The 21564-nt window shown below is 38.4% G+C and overlaps 1 protein-coding gene across 1 annotated transcript in view; it reads right to left on the bottom strand.

The window, feature by feature from the left end:
- Window positions 1–18191, bottom strand: part of robo1 (roundabout, axon guidance receptor, homolog 1 (Drosophila)) — a 232849-nt gene extending 214658 nt beyond the window's left edge. The window contains exon 1 of the mRNA XM_017308101.1: window positions 17978–18191. Coding sequence (XP_017163590.1) covers window positions 17978–18176 — 199 coding nt within the window. The 5' untranslated portion in view covers window positions 18177–18191. The remainder of the gene's footprint in view (window positions 1–17977) is intronic.
- Window positions 18192–21564: the final 3373 nt, after the last annotated feature.

Here is a 21564-nt window from a genome sequence, read left to right on the forward strand (position 1 = left end):
AATAAATAACATGACTAATATTGTGCATTTAAACATTCACTTCAGTCGAGACAGCAGATTTAGCATGTCAGCAATTTGGAGAGCGTAAAGTAAACCCGATAATAGGGCGCGATTAACGTTAATCTCCGAGCTCAAAGCAGCCACATCTTTGCACACTAGAAAAACAGAAAAAAAATAATAATAAAAAATAAATCAGCCAGGTTATGCGACACCTCCCTTCGCCATGGTTACAGCTGAATGGCGGGACCGGCTCCGAAAGCACTCGTATAATGGTGAAATTCAAGGTCACCTTCTCATTAATTATGTTTTTCAGCGCTTCCCCTGAAATAGAAGGACACCCCTCCTACTTTTATTACTGTCTTTTGTGCGACAGAATTACCCCCGCCCGACACACACACACACACACACACACACACCAACCCCCAGAACTGATTGAGTTGCTGATGCAGCTATGGATGAGAACGACTTTTAAATGAGAATTAAAAAAACATAATGCACAAACTCTAAAGCATATGTGAAAACACAAACATGCAGGGACTTGTATTTGATTTGAGCACAGAGCTTTGTCACTTCATGGGATTTAAACAACAACGGCACGGCTCAAAGTGGGGGAATCCAGAGACATGAATCAACTAATTAGCAGTCTCTTTTAATTGCTAATTTAATTTATTCCTCACAGCTTTTTAATGTCATTTAGCCCTGTCAGTTATGAGAAGAAAGGGGGTTTAGCATCTCAAAAGTGTATCCAGGATTTTAATACAATGGTGAGAGAGGGAGGGAACAAGGAGAGGAGGGGATGGGAGAAATGCATGAGTTCATGGAGGGAGAAAAAAAAAAGAATGGTTCCCCACTGGGAAACATAGTGGTGGCTACAGAGTGATGTGGGAATGATTTTCTTAAGCAGGAACTACTACCAGCATGCAGCTAAAGCTAAAATAGAATGTTTTACATGAGAACTCAAACATGAATTAGAAATCATTCAGGTCATGTTGAAATGAAACCGCTGTCTGGAAACTGATGGTCTTTATGGAAGTTGGTTGGAGAAAATTCCATACTTAGTCCAGACTGCAAAGATGAAAGACACCTTGAATCTGCTGTAATTGTCACGCCAGGCCACTAGATGGGACTGTGAGCTCAGAATGTCTTCGAAACGCAACTGCACTTTTGACCCTTAGCTTCCACCACAGTAGCTTCAAGCTCATTTAGAAAGCAGCAACTCATCCCCAATGACCCAAGGACTCATGTAACGCACATATATTCCCCATCTAAAGTTTTGTTCATCTGAACACACACAATGCAATGCTATCAGTCATTGTTTTTGAAAGGTTTCACTCTGATACAGTGTTTCAAAAAATACAAACTCTGATCACATGTAAACAGTTAGATCGCAATAAAAATGATAGTTTCACTAAAGAGCTCTGTGTAAAGAGGGCCTCAGATAGATGGTTCTACCATAGGTTCTGGTCCACGCAGTTTGTTTCTAAAATGGGAAGGTTTTTGACTTATTTTTCCTGCATCTACACAGAAATGGTGTAGAGGACTCATTTTTGTGAACGCATATTTTTTGCAAGAATACTGACGTATAAGCTCATAACCTGGCCTATGACCTCAAACAAGTCATACAAATGCGTCAAAATTTGACGCACTTAGCATTGTGTATTTTCCAGGCACATTGTGCAATTTTATTGCACAATCAACTGTTACCTTCAGTTGTTACAAAAATTGTTGCCTTTAGCAACCATAACTTAAAAGATCTCTCACTTCACATCATAGCAAAAAATGACACATTGAAATTGGCCTCTGTCTCTTTAAGAAGCTCCAACCCTTGAGTACGGTATCACAGCAATATTTTTCCATGCTGTCTACTGATGCCGTTTACAACAGTTCTTATGAGCTAAGCAGGAACACAGTTCCACCAGGTGTTTGCAAATTGCTGTTTGGAGGAATCAAGTGAGAACTCGATTGGAGGCTGCAGTTTCAAGGAGGAGCTTTGGGTAAATGGGCAGAGCTTAGTATGAACAAGTGCTAAGGCACACCTAAACAGTGGCCATGGGAGAATCAAGGATTTCTCAAACATGCAGGAAAGAATCAAAGTAACACTCCAGGTATGTTTTTGATGAGGGAATAATATTATAAGACAAAAAAAAGTCAAATTTGCATAATACTCCCCTTTAATAGAACACATCATCTTTCTTTCATACAGTTTATTGTCTTATTATTATAAAGATGAAGCTCTAATTAGTGTTTTATTATAGAAATAAGTCACATTTTTCTTTTCATATGAAATGAAAAACAGCTATCTTACTGTCTGTCAATGATTACTGGGACTTACTGCCCATAAATTCATATTCTTATTGTCTTTGCATGCAGGATGGTGTAAATCATAGGAACTGGGAGTTCCAATTAACGGGTTGTTGTTTTTCCACTCTCTGTGCTGTCTGCTCCACATTTAATGTAAAACAGTCACATTGCACGCTCGTCACTTCAGTCACTGCTCTGTTTTCAAATGCAAAGTCCCTGTGGGTGGAATTTCCTTCCCACTGTCATTCGTTTTGGTTTGGAAAAGAAGTAAATCAAAGACATCAAACAGTGAATACTTTAAAATGTAGTGGATTTGCTAACAAAACAAGTTTTTTTTAGCACCTAAAACCTGAATAATCTTAATCTTAACTGCATCTAAAAAATAAGGAGATCTTACTTGAACTTAAAGTGCAGATGGAAACTCCAAAATCTTCAACTTTAGGTAAATGTTTGTTGGTAGATTTTTATGTCACTACTCTCTCATTTGTCCCTCGTGTAAAATGTGTTGCTGCTACATTAGTTGGGTCTTCAACACAAAAAAGGCTAGATAATAAAAAAAAACTCAAAAACAGTCCATATTTAAGTCCAATTGAGGATTATTAAGGAAAAACTTTGAAACGGTTGTTCACAAAACCTTTTTTCCCAATCTATATTACAAAGAAGAATTTGCAAAAAGAATTATAAAACTGGTAAAACAACCCTGCAGCATCAATACAAATGAGACCTAATGTTTGATTGAATGAGAAAGCTTTTTCACTTCATGAAATTTTACCTGGAGTCAGCTCAGAGTGGGAGGAGCTAAATAAAGTATTAGTAGTATAACAATTATTCTGACAGTTAATTGATTAATTATACAAAAAAATGGGCACATTCTGCAGATTTTTAAGAACTTAAGCCTATTTTATATAATGCCAAAAACACATAAAATGCTAATAAGTAATTCAATATCTTTTAAAGAAAATAATAATTTTCTTGCCTAAACTGGAACAGAGTTATTTTAGTGAACACTTGATTACTTCCAGCAAAGGATCCATCTGCAGCTAATGCAAAAAAAAGCTCGGCCCTTTCTGGTTGACTTCCCCTTACAGTCTGAGCTTATTCATTGACTTTTTTTTTTTTCAATTAACCAACTAATAATTAGATACCAAAGCATGCTTTATAGGAGGCTTTTTTTTTTACTTTTGCTGAATTTGAACCACGTGAAATAAAAACCGTCACTTAAGAAATTCTGGATAGAAGATTTTGTTTTATCTTTAATAGAGAATGTATATATTTTCCGTTCTTTCTGCTAATTGCCTTAAGTTTCTATATTCCAGTTAACGATTAATTGATTAAATTAGTTGACCATTATTTCAAAACTCAATTAATCACGATTAAGTTAATCGTTTCATTTCCATAAAATATTCTAACTAATTAGCAGTTTCTCTTTCAATTGCCCCCCAATTTAATTTATACCCCCAATCTCTAATGGGATTTTCCACTGTTTGCCATACACTCCATATTTTACTAGAAAAAAAAAAGTAGTCTAGCATTTCAAAACAGTGTTCAAGCCTTTAATAGACCAGTTAGAGAGGCAGGGAGGAGGCCTGAACTCAGGCAGGGGGAATGAAAGGACGGAAACAGGGGAAGAGTGTCCTGAATGTCATCCCTCCGTCTCCCCCGGTGGAGAAAATGAAAGAGAGGGAGGTCTGAGCCTTTTTGAATGCACACCAACTGGTAGCAGGACTCCAGCCACCACACAGCCCAACAGAAAGGCCTTCTGGGAGCTTTTGAATATGCAGAATTCAGACACATGGAGAATTGGCTGAATGACTCTCCAGCACCTTTTATTTACTCAGCATTTCCTTAAAAAAAAATAAAAAAAGAAACAACCTCACATCTCCCCAGATGTTCACCTTTATAAGGAAAAAGAAAAACCAACACCAGCACTCCTGCCTCACACTTCTTTTTTTTCCCCCTCTTCCACCCATATCACCCTAATCAGCACATTCAGCGCCACGAGGGACCACTGAGAATATGCAATGTGAGCTCAGAAGCCAGATCAAAACGTATTCCCAGAGCTGGTGTATCATGGTATGTTTGTCTCCTCTGTCCTCTTCTCCGTTCTCCCTCCCTCCATCCTCCCTCACACACCCCGGGGTAGCCTTTGTGCAGCCGCACTCCTCCCCTCACACACACACTCATTTTCCTCCCCTCCTCCATCCCTTTCCCCTTCCAGAGCCCTGTTAAGGTAACACAATGCAGCTACCCCATCCCCATCCCCACTGGCTTTAAGAAAGACTTCACACTGACCAGTCACAAAAAAGGCAAGTCTTAAAAAATTGGGCCAAAAGACAAAAAAAAGAGAGAGAGGAGGGAGATGGGTAAGAGGATTCTTATAAACCATTTTTGTCCACAGACAAATCCTTATGTCTGCTGTTTCTTCTTGCTCATATCTATATCACTAGCTGCGTTTCCATTGGCCGAATAATTGACATTTTGAAAATAAGCTCGCCCAATGAGAACAGGACAAAAAAACTATTGTTTATTGATAAAATGTTGAGATGTTTAAAAAGAAAAAAAAAGTATCAACATTTGTTTATTTTGCAAAACTGCGATGGAAAAATTTTTTTTCCGCATCACACCAGTCACATGATCAACAGTTGGATGTTGACGCTGGTGCACACCACCAAGAAGAAGATGACAGGAAGTGGTAGGAGAATGACGGCGCAGCATTCTCATGTGAACAATCTTATTCACATGTGATTTTAATTGCTTTTCTTCATCAATGGAAACACAGCAATAGCAAAATTGTGTTTATTTGACGTCAGCGGAATATTAAAGCTTTGGCCATATTTGTAATGGAAACCCAGCTGCTGTTGTCAATTTGAAGACTAAAATTTTTACAAGGAAGCGTGCACAACTCTCAGATCAAATGGCTTTAATAAAAGAAGAAATACCTCCAAGCATTTTTTTTTTTTTTAAAGCTGTAAACTTAGCTGCAGGAATCCAGAGCGTGCCAACTTTCGCTGTGGGACAGAAAGCAGACAGCACTTTTCGTCCTGCGAGGGGACAACCATTCATCACTTCAACACCAACAGGAGACGGGGAGAGTGTTTGTCCTCCACGTCAGCTGTCAGGGAGAAATGCATTAACCACGCTGCCTCACCAGGGCAGCAACCTTCTGGATCTGCCTCCCGCTCAGCAGCTCAGGGTGAAAACTTTTCATAAAACTATGTTTCACTATGTATCTATCTGATGTTATAGTGTCTTGCAGAAATATTTAGTTTCACCATTTGTCAAGTTAACAGCAACGTTTCGATTTTACTTGATGCCTAAAATGTTACAAATAAATTAGGGACGCATGCATGTTATCGGCACTACATGGAGGAGAAAGATATGAGAAGATGAGACCCTCAATGAGCTTTTTCATATGTGTGCCGAAATAAAAAAAACTGCACATCACCCTGAACACAGCAGGCTCCAGGATAAAAAAATAGTTATGGCAGTATCAAGCTGTTCATTTTCTTTTGAATTAATCAAAGCTGGACAAGGATTGACACTACAAACAAGTCTACTCAGGAAAAAATACAGTTCAAGGCTGCAAGAGACTTCAGGCAGGGTCAAAGGTTACAGCAACACAATATCCTGAAACATGTAGCCAAAGCTACAATGGAATCAATTTATTCAAAGCATATTATGTCTTAGAATGGCCCAGTCAAATTACAGACCTAATTTCAGCTAACTCAAAAGGGCAAAAATAGCAACACACTCAACAGTTTCCAGATTTGTGTTGTTTAATCTGTAGGTAAGACATGAAAAATTGAAACCCAGTGGCGTTAGTGGCAGCAACATGCTGTGGGAACGCTTTTCTTTAACAAGGACTGGAAAGTTGAGCAGAGATGAAGGAAAGAAGGATGCAATACAAAAAAAATGAACAAACCCAAGCACTAAATTTAAACAGATATTCTAGTGCTAGAGTGGCCTAGACAAAGTCCAATCCTAAATCCAATTGAAAATATCTGGCCAGAGTTGTAAATTGCTATTTAAAAACCTGTGTCCGTCCCATTTGAATTAGCTGTAATTGCAGAAAATGTGTGTTTTAGATTATTAACTCAAGATGGCTGTAATCTACTGAGCAGGATAAAAATGTCAACAGTAGATGTCATTTTCTTCCTCTCAAAAATGATACTGTATTATATAAAATCCCAATAAAATGCAATGAATGTTTATAAATAAGTTGCAAACAATACCAAATCATAATATCAGACTTAACAAACATCCCTTTATTCACACTGTAAACAGAATATCGGTGCCGAAATGCCAGGGAATCCTCAGTTTTATGGAATAATCATATCTCTTCTTTTCTCCTGGCAAGCCTAAGAGCCGAGGCTGCAGCCGGAGTGAATTACAAACTATTGACGTCAGTTGGATTTGCAAATTAATCCAATTAGGCGGCACTTTTGGGTCATTAGAGGAAGAGCAGTCTGAGGAAAGCAGATCATTAAGCATCGCCGGCTAATTTCTCTGCCCTCAAACAAACTGCCTTGAAATGTTTATCTCGTCAGTCGTTAAGAACTTAACTGCAGTTCCCATGAAGGAAGGGAAGAAAAAAAAACAGGGACGCCGATTACCCCTCCTGCATTCCTCCATGCGCTTTCACTAAGTCAAAGTCCGCCTAATCCCGGATCTTGGGGTGTAAAACCCTGTTTCATTCGGATTAGGATTTGATTAATGTGCATTAGTGGAAGTTATGGAGATACAGCCGTCACATCACACAGGTGGGAGAAGGAAGAAATTGGCATGGCGCAATCGAGAGTTGTCCTCATTATGTTTCTGTTCCGGAAGACGTAATGTGTTGTGACGGCTTCAGATCCTAGGGATAAACCCCAAAGAAAAAAAAAAAAACATCACTATAATTAGGAGCCATAGCAGGGTTGAGTTCAGGAGTCTGGGAGAGGTGGAAGGTGGAGGTGGAGGTGGAAGGTGGAGGTGAAGACGGAGACGCGTCTCACCTGTGGGCACTGGTCATTAATTGGCCGTGCGGAGCCAGCTGTGTCCTGTCATGTCCCCATGATGTAAGAGGCTGAAGAGCCCTGCAATTTATCAGCACTTATGAGTCAATTTGTCAGAACCTGCGTGTCTTTGCCAAGGCTGATTACTGGTGAGCCACTCCCTCTGCCCCACACACTGCAAAAAACAACTAAATCTTACAGAGCAATTCTGGTCAAGCTTCTAGTGCAAACACCTTAACACACTTGAAATATTACAACAAAAAAAAAAAACTTACAAAGAACTTTTCAACAAGCTTGTTTTTTATTGAGTCAATAATTCTCTAACATATATTAACCTGTGGAGAGACTTTGTGGAACAGTGTTGCTAAAGAACTGAAGCAGTGTATTCAATACTGAATATATTCAATAAAATGGACAAAAGAATATATATATATATATATATATATATATATATATTTAAATATAATATGTAAGTTTTTAATTTTGTTTTCATTGATTTGTTCAAAATAAAAAATAAGGATTAATGATATTGATGAAAAAGTGCTACTTCTAATGGCACATTATGACTTTTTCCAATGTTACAAGTTAAATAATCTGCCAGGGAAATAGAACTGTTTTTTAATCAATATTAAGTAATTATTGACTCAAACGAAGCTCCTATATCTTGTTAAAAAGTTACCTTTAAGTTAGTTCTGTGTTGTTTCCAGTGTACTAAAATGTTTCCACTAAAAACTTACCAAAAGTACTTGTAAAATTGTGTTTTTGCAGTGTATTTTCATCATCTTAAGCACAAACTCATCATTACATGCTTTGTTGTGCTGCATTCAATCATCGAAGCTTTACAGTAAACTGTCACGGATACTTCCGATATTTGCCTTAAGGTTTTACCATCCCGGTTAATATTTATACATCATCTTGATAATTATCTCTTCAGAATGATCCAGGTTATCGTGTTGACTGTAGTCACCTCCTGCCTGAGCGGTATCAGTGTGGGGAGTGTGAGGTCTGATGAGCACTTAGCGCGGAGATAACAGGCATTTAGAGTGTAGAAGGAGGACAGGTCCAAGATAACAGGGTGAGAGCTGACAGATGAAGGTATCAATTTACAACAGTCAGACAGAGCAAAGCCAAGAGCAAGTCATTACAAGTGTGACAGGGCAAAGGCCATCTTATTTTACTCTTTTCCACAAATCAAAACGGAAAGTGTGCACTACTGTAGCCAGGAAACAATGTATGAAAACAACTATAAATGACTCAAACTGACTGGAAATTCAAAACTTTTGTTGAAGTTAGTCAGCTGTTAATATCAATATTTAATATGGCAATATTCAGATGTGCGGTTGACACGGACTGAAGGGTTTTGCACACTTCTTCTGCTGCCACTACTAAAATTACAACCAGACTACACTTCTAAACAAGAGCAGAAAATCGACCTCCTCAGGAACCACTTCACTTTCTGTTCGCTGATTGGCCTGGACGAAAGTCTACCAGAGGAATCCACTTCAGTGGGAGAAATCCCAAACAGAGAACTGAAGAGAGATGAGAATCGTGTGAAACCGCTTAGAAAGGCAACAACCAGGCCAGCATTTCTGAAACCTGGAAACAGAATTCTGAGATTAAAGTCAGAACTGTTTTTTTTTGTTTTTTTTTCCAGTTGCCCTAATCCTGTTCCGTAAACTGGCCTTCTGCTTACAGGCCAGTTTTCAACGAAGGGGAATCAGCTGGTAAGGATAGACCGATTTTCTGCTTGGTTAACTCCTATAAGGGATTTACTAGCCAAAAATATAACAATTTTAGATTTTCTCATAACAAACATTCTTCAGTGTGGAAGTTGTTCCAGCAATAAGACGACTCAGCTGTCTCTGTTAAGCATGGGTGGGGTGTTTAAAGGGAAAACCAGAGGAAGCATGTAAAGTTTACGAAAATTGTAAAAAAGGAAGTTGCATGTTTTATGGATACATGTCAGCTATTGCTTTAAGATGCTACCTTTCATCAGCTGGTGAGATCTGCTGTCCAGTTGATCTCTAAGGCGAGGCACTGAGATCTCACCTACTCCCCCAGAAAAAGACAATCCTCAGATATCCCAACATTTAGGTGCAACTGGAAACCCAGACGTATGAAAGACTTTTCTCACACAACAGGACGGGTTGAGGAACTGAAGGTGGAGCAGATAGACCTCAATCCATAACCTTTGACCCCATTTCCTGTTTAGATTTTACACCAGATTTCCTCAACACGACTTCTCTGCCTTCAAACAAAAAGCAAACGAAACCGATCGACCAAAGTGTGGAGGTGCACCCATCAATCGCCCAGAGACTGGAATTAGAGCTTTCACAATTTATTTTAAATAAATAAATAAATAAATAAATAAATAAATAAATAAATAAGGGGGAATTGTTCAAAACCACGAATGGCAGGGCAGACTTTTAAAAAAATAAACAAAATCAAAGATAGATCGGTGCGTCTTAAAGGTGTGGATATAACATCTTGTTCTCCATTTTTAAGAGGTAAGTGGGTATTTAAGAGTGAATGACGCATTCAACAAACAACAAACTTTGGTGCAATTGTGACCGAACAGCCTTTCAGGTTTCAACCTGAAAATAATTAAGCTGACTGTTACTGGGATAATTACAGGTTGGCCAAAGTATTGCAGCAGAAATGCAGAGCACCAGGACCCCAGTGGCTAATGGGCTGGCAAAGACAGTGATATTGAGAAATAAGATGTTTTGTTGGGTTTATTGATCGAGACCAAACATATTTCATTAATTTAGCTACTTTTGCACCACATATTTGTTCGGAAACCACCTTGCGTTCCACGTTGTGTACTGGAATGGTTCATTTCTCAAGTCTACAGCAACTGACCTGGAAAACCCCAAGCTAGCTCTGACTGGAGATTCTAAACAGATAGCCACGGGACGGGTGAGACAGAGAAATGTGTGAAAACAGTACAAGCAGCACAGTGAGAAAAAGAGAGCCGGTAGCTCACATCAGGAAGTTCAACGACAAACCTGAATCAAAGGAAAATTATTTTATATAAAATTGGAACAGAAAGTAAAATCTGCTGCAGCTTTTTTTAGTTAAAAGAAAAAAAAGACGAACTCAGCAATAATCGTGAACCAGTGGAAGAATCAAGACATACAGGGAAACACGGTTCCCAACGGGGCTTAGGCTGTCTTTATGACCGATGATAGCTGCTCTCTTCACTGATCCCACATGGCCTCAGCACTTTATGTGTGACTTTCAGTGTGCTCAGCTTTAAGCTGGACAATCCTTTTTGCCCACCATGTTGACCCTCTTACAGTCAAAACACAAATCTGCTGGGTTTTTCCCAGATAAATTACAACAGAAACTTGCTAAAAGTGAAAGAAAATGCAATATTTCTATGAGAAAAGTCCCAGTTCTGGTTTGTCTTGAGTAACTTTTGCTCTGGGACAAACTTTCCCAACAAGGAGAAAATATTTTATGTTAGGAATGCACCGATCAGATTTTTCCTTAATGGTAGTGATGTTTATCCCTTAAAAAAATAAAAAATAAATAAAATCTAATTTTGACTAATTCTGTTTTTTCCACTATAATGGTCATACCACATGGAAAAGGAAAATTTGCACCCAGTTCTTTAAAGATTTGGAAGGAATTCTGAGATTAAAACCACATTTTAAAGTCTGTCATAAAACCTTTATAATTTCAATAGATTTGCAACTTATCAAAGCTGATCATGCACAAAAATTTTACAATTCTGATCGCTCAATTGGTGGGTCTCTAATCCTAGCAAATTATTACATTTTATGCTTGTTTTAAAGGGAGAAAAATATAACAAAGTCAATGTTGGTCATGGAAAAATCGGCCGATTCCAATCGCTCGATTGGTGGATCTCTAATCCTAGCAAATTATTACATTTTATGCTTGTTTTAAAGGGAGAAAAATATAACAAAGTCAATGTTGGTCATGGAAAAATCGGCCGATTCCAATCTCTTGATTGGTGCATCTCTAATTCTAACAAATGATTACCCCCCCCCCCCCCCCCCCCCCCCCCCACACACACACACACACACACACATTTTTGAGGGAGATAAATAAAGCAAAGTAATTTTTTGTTCCATTTTTGCAAAGTCAAACAGATGACCAGAAAAGAAATGGCTAACTTACCTGAGCTCACATGGAGAAAAGCTAAGAAAAATACAAATCCGATTGAAGTTGGAGACATCATTCAGCGCGTCTCCTGAAAGAAATGCTTCGATGTAATCCAAACGATTCAATAAACCAGGTTAGGCATCCGCTCCTTCATGACAAGCAGTCTCTCAATCCAAAGGCAAAACGGGGGTTGCTTTAGTTTTTCTTTTATAAAAACGTACAAAACCTAGAAAACAACACAGAAGCACTTTCAGCGCATGTTCTGTTCACGAAGTTCAGCCCAAGTGAAAAAAAAAAAAATCTAATAACTAGTTTCTTATCCTTTCTTTGAATTCATCCCGTCGCTGATCAGCCAGGCGATCTCACTCAAGTCATTCACTTCTTCCTCTGTGCAGAAACTGAAGAAAACAAGCTTGTAAATCCGCAGTGAAAGTTTATCAATCCAAACCGAAGTAGAGCAATCTGTAGTCCACAGTCACATTATTTGAGTCCAGTTTTGGATAAGTCACTTTGGGCTCGGAAACTTTCCCGACTTCCCTCCCTCTCGGTCTTTCTCTCTCTCATCCACCGGATCGGACCAGGTATCAGCGCAACTTTTCCATCACTTTCCCCCCGTTTCACCTCCTCTGCTGCTCCGCTGCCGGACGTGCGGATCCTGGAGCGAATCTTTTGCTGAGAGAGGAGGGGATCCGGATTCCCACTCACAGCGTTTCATTCAGAGAAAGCGGAGTGCTCCGTCAGTTGGTAATGCGCCTTTCTACCCCCCTGAGTAGACCCGAGTCTGAGAGGAAAATTAACCTCTTCCCGCCTGGATCCCTCTGAACGCAGCGCTGGAGAACAGCGCGTCAGCCTACTGGATTCCCCTTAAAGTAGGCAGTACCAGATATATACAATAAATAAATAAATATAAAAAAGAGTACACTTTGTAGACCTCATAAGTTACCACTATATTGAAACTATTTTCTGGTTTGTGGTTTAAAGCTGGACTATGTAACTTTTATGTTTATTTAAGAAAAAATTCTTAAGAAAAAATTCTTATGTTATGACAATATGAGACAAAAATTTTAGTTCTTCCACCCCCCTTGTATAAATTGTTCAATGTACAAAGGCGGAGAAATGATTTACCATTACAGAAAAAAAACGGTTTATCTGTCCAATGGCCATGCTAACTTGCCTGAGCATTCACAGCAGACTCCGGTGGGGGTTACTAGCTGTAGGCTAGCTGGATAGCTTTGGTCTTATTAGACATGCTTTGCGTAATTAGGCCAAAGGTAGCCTAGCTGAGCTATATGCTAGGCTAGCTTTGAGTGCTGGAGGGCTATTTTCAGAAATTATTTCCCATTACGAATGGAGCGCTTAGGAAGTATCCAAATGTAACAAGATATTACAAAGTTCTCGTTTTAAAACTAGGAAGATGTTTCTGTCATCGTTTAAACGATTACATCGTTTAAAGTATTACATAAAATTGACTTTTTCTTAGCTTTATATCATATTATGATGTTATGATGTCATTATCTCATCAAAGACATACCTGGGGTGTTTCTTTGATTGTTTAATGTGTTTTATAAATCCTTGACTCACCCATGGCAGTCATGGCATTCAGGGGTGCCTCAATGGCTGATTTCACAAAGCACTGCCTAGATAAAGTATTATCTATCTATTTCCACATAGCTCCTTCTTGTAGCTGAGTTTCCCCCCAACACAGTACTCCCCCCCTACTCCTTCTCCACTCAGCTCCACCAGACTAGCCGCAGCAGCAATTAGCAAACACCTGGTGAAGCAGAAAGTCATCATACAAACTACTCCTCCTAAGAACAATTGATGAAGTGCTGAAAGCAGAAAGAGAAGAAGCTTCTTAAAGAGATAGAGGTCCACATTCATGGCATCAATATTGAACTTAAGTTTCTTTTAAGTCATGTTTGGTATATACAGCATTTTCATAACTGAAGGTGACATAGTTACTTGACTGTGCTATAAAATGGCATTACATCACAAAGACATAGCTGGTCATTGTAAAACTACTGGTGCCAAGCTAACTAGCTGATAGCCTCACTAGCATAACATTAGCTTGCTGTATGGCCAGCTCTATTCTATTCTGAACAGAATGTTTAAAAAGTGTCAATGTTCAACCCTTCCATTAAAGAATCTACTTTGATTGTGTTTCTTCTATATTTTTGGTTATGTATGAATTACCTGTGGTATTTTAGTCAAGTCAATACAGGGCCATTCCAGAGAGTATTTCAATACAGATTTGGTGGAATCGAGGCGAGGGGACCAAGTTTAATTGGCTGAGCTTAAAAAGCAATCAATGATAACTACTTATTGTTAGCAGAGACATATTTGTAAACAAACAAAACGATTCAACTCATAGCAGCTATGGTAACACAGCAATCAAACTATTAAAATGATTCTTTGCATTTTGACAAGTAAACTCGCCAATTAAGTCCTACATTTAAAAGTTAAAATTTTTAATCTTTTAATCTATCTAAGTTGAAATGGTTAAATCAAATTTAACAGTATTCTCAATAAGCAAATGTTGAAATTATGTCTTAAATTGAAGGTTTAGGGGCCCCAAGCAGCAGCTTAGGTAGATTAAGCCTTGGGCTGGTTCTGAACCGACACCATAAGAACCTCAAACCTGACTTCAGATGTCAGACAGAATTAAAACAGCTCAACTCACATTCATTTTGTATTTTGCGTACTTTTTAGGTATACAGGGTGCTGATGACAGCTGGAGATAGGCTCCAGGATCTTGTTTCTTTTCAGAGCACTGAAAGTCACAGACGTTTGACTTTTGGTTTAAAACTTCTTCAAACGTCTTTAACGTGCTTGTGTATTTTAGCATAATCCAATTAAAAGAGCTCACTAATGCAGCTCATTATTGCCCCCCAGGCTTGAGTTCCAAATTTTAATCAGTTGGTTAATAAAATAATTTAGTGTGATAATTTCTATTTTAATTTGTTAATTATTTTTATAAGTGTTATTTGGGACACCCATTAAAAAAACGTGTCTCTGATATTAGTTCCACCTTAGATGAAGTAAAGCCGATTTCGCTGAAATAATGCAACAATGAAAATAGTTTTAATGTTTTAAACCGAATTGTTGGCGAATCAAAGCAAGAATGACTAAAAATGAACAGAAAATCTTCCAAACGGGGTTCAGCTGAAAGCTGTTCTCTCTGCTCCACTAAGCATTTGTTTTCAAATAGCTCCCTCCAGTGGTTGCTGGCCAAACTAATTCAAGAACAAATCCACTTTTAGCTCCAAAACGTTTTTATTTATTCATTTATTCATGTGTTTATTTATTCAAACCCAAATTGAACTCAACACAAAACCAGTGGAACTAATATTCAGCACAAGCAAGCGAGCAGCTGAGCCGTGTGCTCAACCAGAGCAGCAGAATCAACACCACACACTAATTTAGCTCTGATCTTTGACTGGGCCATTCCTTCACTAGGAAACAGTAAACTGTTAAATTCTAGCTCTGGTTGAATGTTTTTAGCCCTTGTCTTGTTAGAAAGGGACTCTCTGCTCCAGTTTCAAGTGTTTTGCAGCTTCTAACAGGCGTTCTTCCTGAAATTTCTTGTCTTGTATTTACCTCCCACAATCTGCCTATAAATGGTATCAAAGCATCCCCGTAGCATAATGCTGCACCAGCATGGTTTCTCCAGTGTAATGTAGAGTTTTATTTGAGGGAGTCTGATTAAAATGAGCTGAATAACCATGCATACATTTTCAGGTTGTTATTCATAAAAAAAGTTTTTTAAACTACGAATCATTTTCACATTCATACTCCACTTTGTGTTGCTCTGTCACGTTTAGCAGATTTCCATTACCGATTTTCAAATCCAGTAATGAGGCACAAAGCATGTTCAACATTTTTATGTACTCAGCGAATGTATTCACAAAGAGCAAACCTCCAATTTCCAATAAGGCTACAGAAGCCAAGAGTGTCCTCTACATGAGTGAAAAAGAACATTTATTTCTGCAAAATAAACGTCATTAAGGCTTAAACTTTGAGTCTTTAAATGTGAATTTTAAATCGCAAATTCAGATGGAGTTAATAATACATCAAGATAATGCATAATGTATTCCCCGCTACTCGTCATCAGATGGCTTTAGAGCTTTTGCTCGTTTTATTTAGTGCAAAGCATATCCATCTTTTCCGTGTCATATAAACAGTGGCAAATGCAAATATTAAATAAAATTTCAAGGTGTTTGAATTAAAACTAAAGTATTAGCAGAAAAGAGGAATACAACTCCTACTTTAATAAAAAATTTAACTTGCAGAAGACTGAGAAAAAAAGGAGAAAGCATAATGACTCACACAAAGCACATACAGAAGCATTTCCTTCAACTCGGAGCATGTTTTTATTTCCCATTCCTCCGTGTGCGAATTACATTGCAGTCCTACACACTCCATTCTCACTCGGTTCCTCATGTACCTGATTTTCCTGAAAGCTTTTATAGCCCTGGATCTGCAAAGTGGCTCCTCAGCTCAATACCACCAAATGAACAGTTGCGTTTCCTCAAGCCCATAGCTGAGAGTGGTAAAATTGAAGCAATTATCAGCAAAGTCCACTTTTAGATCCATCAACCTTGGAGGGTATGTAGAAGTGCAGCTCTGATTGCTAAATGAAAGCATTTTAAATGTGTGATGCAGCATTTCATGGAGTAAAGTGCACAAATGAAACGCATGGGACTGTTTGTATTTCTGTACTCGCATTAGCTGTAATAAACAGATACATGCAAATATATCCAGGAAGAGACCAAAACAGACACAAACAGGAATTCGGTCTTGGCTTCTTCATGTCCTGTTTTTTAGAGCTTCCAGACTCACATTCAATCACATTTCCACAATGTTATCATATACATACTAGGGTGGGTCAGTTTCAGTCAGTTACTTAATTACATAGATTTAATGTGTTAAAAATGTTAACACAATTAATCTTTTTTTTTTTTTTTAACATACAAAAATTTTGAACCGGAACCTTTATTGCGTGTTTCTGGTACATCCGCAAATCTGACACACACGATATATCTGCAAATAAATCAATGGACAAAATTTGGCAAATTAGGGGTTACATTTAGCTTCAAAAACATTTTGAAGTGACACTTAAAAAGACTATTGTTGTATTCCAGTGGTGCTAAAACTTGTTAGCTTGTCAGCGAAGCTGTTCAAGCCTAAATTAGCGTCCACTGTCCATATTTCTAAAAAAGTTTTGCAAAACTTAAACAGATTGGAAACAAACAATACTGTTGCTCCTATTCGAATAATAATTATTATTATTCAATAATGTAGGAGTAAAAACAAGGTTTTTGAATTGAAAATATTTATTTTGTCATTATATAGTTTTCAATTTAAATATGATTATTTAACTAAGATTAAAATGAAATATTTTTGTCACAGCTGGGCTCTAATGTCTATTTATTAATGTGGGGGCAATCAAGGTTTTTGAGATTTTGACAATATGGTTTTCAATTAAATTAATTAATTTTGACTAGTTAATTGCAAACCCTATTAATCTGATTTAAAATTTTAATCGTGTCCCACCACTGATAAATACAGTCATTCATTTGAAATAATAACAGACATTTCTTCACAAAGGAAGAATAAATGAATAGAAAATAAAACAGATGGATAGATGATAGAACTTTTTGACGACTAGGAAAGACAAAAGTCCATCCATCCATCCATTTTCTTACACCCTTGTCCCTCAGTGGGGTCGGGAGGGTTGCTGGTGCCCATCTCCAGCTATCGGTACCGGGCGAGAGGCGGGGGTCACCCTGGACAGGCCACCAGTCTGTCACAGGGCAACACAGAGACACACAGGACAAACAACCATGCACACACACACTCTCACCTAGGGGCAATTTGGAGAGGCCAATTAACTTGACAGTCATGTTTTTGGACTGTGGGAGGAAACCGGAGAAAACCCATACACGCACAGGGAGAACATGCAAACTCCATGCAGAAAGACCGGGGCCGGGAATCGAACCCAGAACCTTCTTGCTGCAAGGCAATAGCTCTACCAACTGCTCCACTGTGCAGCCCGAAAACAAAAGTCTAGAAATACAAATCAAATGTTTGTCTATTCAATATTCTTTCCATAGTTACAGATTTAGAAAATACTCAAATCAAACTCCATACCCCTGATTTACTGTTGCATTCCAATCAATGTCACATTTTAAAAGCGACGTTCCGTAGCCTTGAACTCTGAGTGTGACCGTGCCCCTATCCTTAAAGTTAAAGTTTTCATGCTACGTCAGAATCCCTCAGATTCCGTTGCGCACTGTATAAATTTGAAGTTGTGCAAACAATGAAGTCTCTGTCCTGCTCTTCCCGCTGCGACCTTGAACACAGCAACAGTTGCGAGAGAAATGACATCCGACCAAGCGGAAACAAGCTTTTCACGCCCCCCCTCCGAGGAGTTTAAGCACAAAACAACTTCCAAGAACTTAAGAGGGGATGAAAGGAAACCTGCTGCAAAGTGCTCCGAGTGTTTTCTCAGTTTCCAAGATGGTACAGTAACGCAGCACTTTAATACTTACTGAGGAAGACCTGGCTGCATTTATGGGAACGCCTCAAGGTCTGATGGCTTTGGTGAAGTTGACTGCGAAGCCGCTTACACCACTGAGACTTCAGTAAGCCGGTGAGGCTGGGGTGCCTGCGGAAACCTTTATGGTGTTTAGGAACTCCAAGCATGACGAGCCCCGCAAACACCACTACCAGAAAACACACAACTTGCATGACGGTATGTGTTCAATGCACAGACTCAGAGCTGTGAAACAAAAACAAATTGCTGATTTTTTTCCAGTTCAGCAACTATTAGCAGAAGCAAAGAAGCACAGAGTAGATTCCACAGTTATCCATCGTCCTAGTTCCATTTCAGATATTCTTTCAAAAAACAAAGAAAATTAAGAACTTTTAAACCAGACCTTTTCAAAAATAATCAAAACAAACTGCAAATGTTGCTACGTCTCCCACTAGTAGCTCTTCACACTGCTATTGAGATCTGCTAAGTACATAAACCCCTGTCGGTTTCACCATCCTTCTGAATCCACTGGGATGCTAATGGGGATTGGGGGACCATACACACACCGAAGATGCTGAACTTCACCATTCTGCTGCTCAATGGAGCGACTGTCTCTCATCTTCCCGGCCTATTTATCTGTGATAAGTCTCTTTTTAATATTCAGAGAGAGTTTTGGGATGTTCCGTCTTTTCCTATGATGTGTCTGTGTATGTAGCGAACGTGGGGTTCCTGTAGAAAACACACTGGGCTTCTTTTCAGACATACTGGCGGTCTCACAATACCTCCTCCTCCCAAGCCCCCCATTCACCCCCTGGTCCAGAGGTGATGGGGTGACAGCCAAGTAGGGGTAAGGCAAAGCGGGCCCACATTCCCCTTTTTCCCTCTTGCTAAGTCTATTTCATGGCTTTCATTTCCATCCCACTGAGCAGGATGGCATGAAACAAAACATTTCCCCTGAAAAAGATGCTGCCTGCTCAGAAGAAACACACAACAAGTCATTTTCCCAGTGGACAGAAACACATTTTATAACCTCAGGAAAGTGTTGCAATTTGGGATTTAACCATTTTTCTCTCAGGAATATACAAGATGGGAACTGATTTTTTTTTCTCTTTTTTTGTTGATATTTCCACGTGAGTCACCTTGTACAGAGAGCAGATTGTTGAAGTTCCATTTAGAGGCTTTAAACTCAGCATAAGTTTTTCCCTCCAACTCGTTTTAATTTTAATACAACCAGTTACCATTTGAAGGTATTGCCAGTCTGTTACAAGATGTTTACACAAGCTAAGAGTTACTGCAATTAAATAAATACACAAATAAACTACTAAAACGGTACACAAATATACATCTGGTTAAACAATCTATGTTCTTGACTCAGTTGACTTAAATGCTAGGCGCTTAAAATATCCCTGACATGATTTAAAAAGATTAACTACTACTGCTTATGTTGTGTGTACACAAACACTTTTAATAAATATTTCTCAGACACTACTATAAATGCAGTGTCAGTTTTTGTCTGCAGTAATATAGTCAAACGCCAGCGCCATCTTGTGATGTAATGAGGGTAAGTCAAAACGTAAACAACTAAGGCTGAGTATCCAGAAGCGGAGGACGTTGAAAGCAATTTCAGTGAGGATTTAAGCAATTTATCTATGGTTTGGAAGGAAGAAGCCAGATGGAGTGATGAAGAAGAGGGAGTTGGTTCTAATGAAACTTCATTTCTTTAGCCATATAGTTAAGGAAACAATGAAGACTCTGATGGTGAAGACTCTGATGGTGAACGGTCGGCGCTAGACATCACTGTATCATTAAATGGTAACAAACAGATCTATGACTATAATAGTTTTTCATCTTTAATTCTGATTTAATTGGAATAATCCAGTTACTTTATAGTAATGGGTTAATGTTCTGCATATGGGTTTCAGTAACCAACCTTCCTGTTCCTCCTATTTCCAAGTCTTGAGTTAGATTTTTCTACTTTTTATAACTGTATGATATTTCTGTTATAATATTGTATTGTACAGGGATTATCAGTCAATGTCGTGCTACATCAGCTCCCAGTGTACTGTTGCCTGCAGAAAATAAAAAAACTATATATTACTCAAACTACTTAAACTGTTTACAACTAGGCTACTAGACATATTGTGTCTTTTTAAAGGAAAACGTTGGATATTTAATGGAGAAAAAGCCACAACTCCACTGAAGGTACATGCTCAATGTCTGCTGTCATGACTCAATCTTGTAAGCATCAAACAAATTACTATATCGGTTATGAATAAGGTTAATAAATAACTGCCATGAATATGACATCAAAAACTTAAGCACTGACTGTCAAAAAAAAGGAGTAAATCCGATAAATAACTGTCAAGCAAAAGCCCGTCACATTTGGACCCTGACACAACTCAGCAAGCACTAAGTGGAGTCTTGTCATATTTTTAGAGCATCTATGACAGAAACTTCAGTAGCTGTCGAACAACCTGACAGTTCCTGTCCACGGTGGACAATTAGCCTGCCTCTTCAGCTATACATGAGAGCCCCAAAAAAAGCATCAGTCAGAGCCCACAATCCACAAAATATATACAATTCAAACTCAGAACAAACAAAGTCTCAGGTGAAAAAGCTTTTCAAAAAAGTAAACTTTTATATAAATAATCTTGCTGCAAGTCCCACAAGATTCAGCTCCAAGTCCATTATGTTTTTTTAATCTATTTTTGTACTGACTTTCGATTCCTTTCCTTTAACATGCAAATGATATTTAGGTGAACATGCCTAAGATGAATTGTTCAAGTTTCATCAGCATTAATTAATAAATGCTGTATTTCTTCAGCATTTATTTCCACCCAAATTCCAACAAAACTAAGACAATAATGATGGTCCAATCTAAAACAGTACAATATTTTTCACCTGTGTTTCTATAGCTTAAACAATACTGGCACTTAGGCCACTGAATTAAAGAAAATATGACCACAGTCTTCCCTGACTACACTGTGATAATAAGGGGATGGACAGTGACAGCAAAAGCAAAAGCAAACCCAAATTAATAAGAAAGGGTTCTTCAGAATTTTTAAAAAGCAGCTCAAAGTGCTGTGGTGGCACAGTGGGCAAGCACAACACACATATGGAGACTTTAGTCCTTGATTCAGACATCACAGGTTCAAGTCCTGGCCTGATTACCTTTGCTGCAAGTCTTCCCCCCGTGTCATTACCTACTTTCCTGTCTAACCACTCTCAAATAAAGGCCACCAGAGGCAATAAAACCTTAAAAAACACAACAGCTCAAAACTATTTCATTAGACTTTTTTTTTATTTTACTCTTGTTTTCTATTGTTCTTCATGACCTTGTTTCTGTTAAATACCACTTTATAAAGTTCACATGCCTACTTGAACATCCCAAGTAGGTATTCATAAAAATGGGGTTGGCAGAGCAGAGCGCGCCAGGGGGGCCCAAACACGGCAAAATGCAAAGCAATGAGCTACAAAACATAAACATCGGTGTGAGAATTTGTTTCACCACAATAACCTTTTCCGCTTAGCTTTCATGATTAACAATAAAGTTAAAGACAGTTCAACAAACTCTTCAGGGAGCACCCAGTAGAATCGCGCGGC

Source organism: Poecilia reticulata, linkage group LG13, assembly GCF_000633615.1.
Source record: "Poecilia reticulata strain Guanapo linkage group LG13, Guppy_female_1.0+MT, whole genome shotgun sequence".
NCBI classification, from domain to species: Eukaryota; Metazoa; Chordata; class Actinopteri; order Cyprinodontiformes; family Poeciliidae; genus Poecilia; species Poecilia reticulata.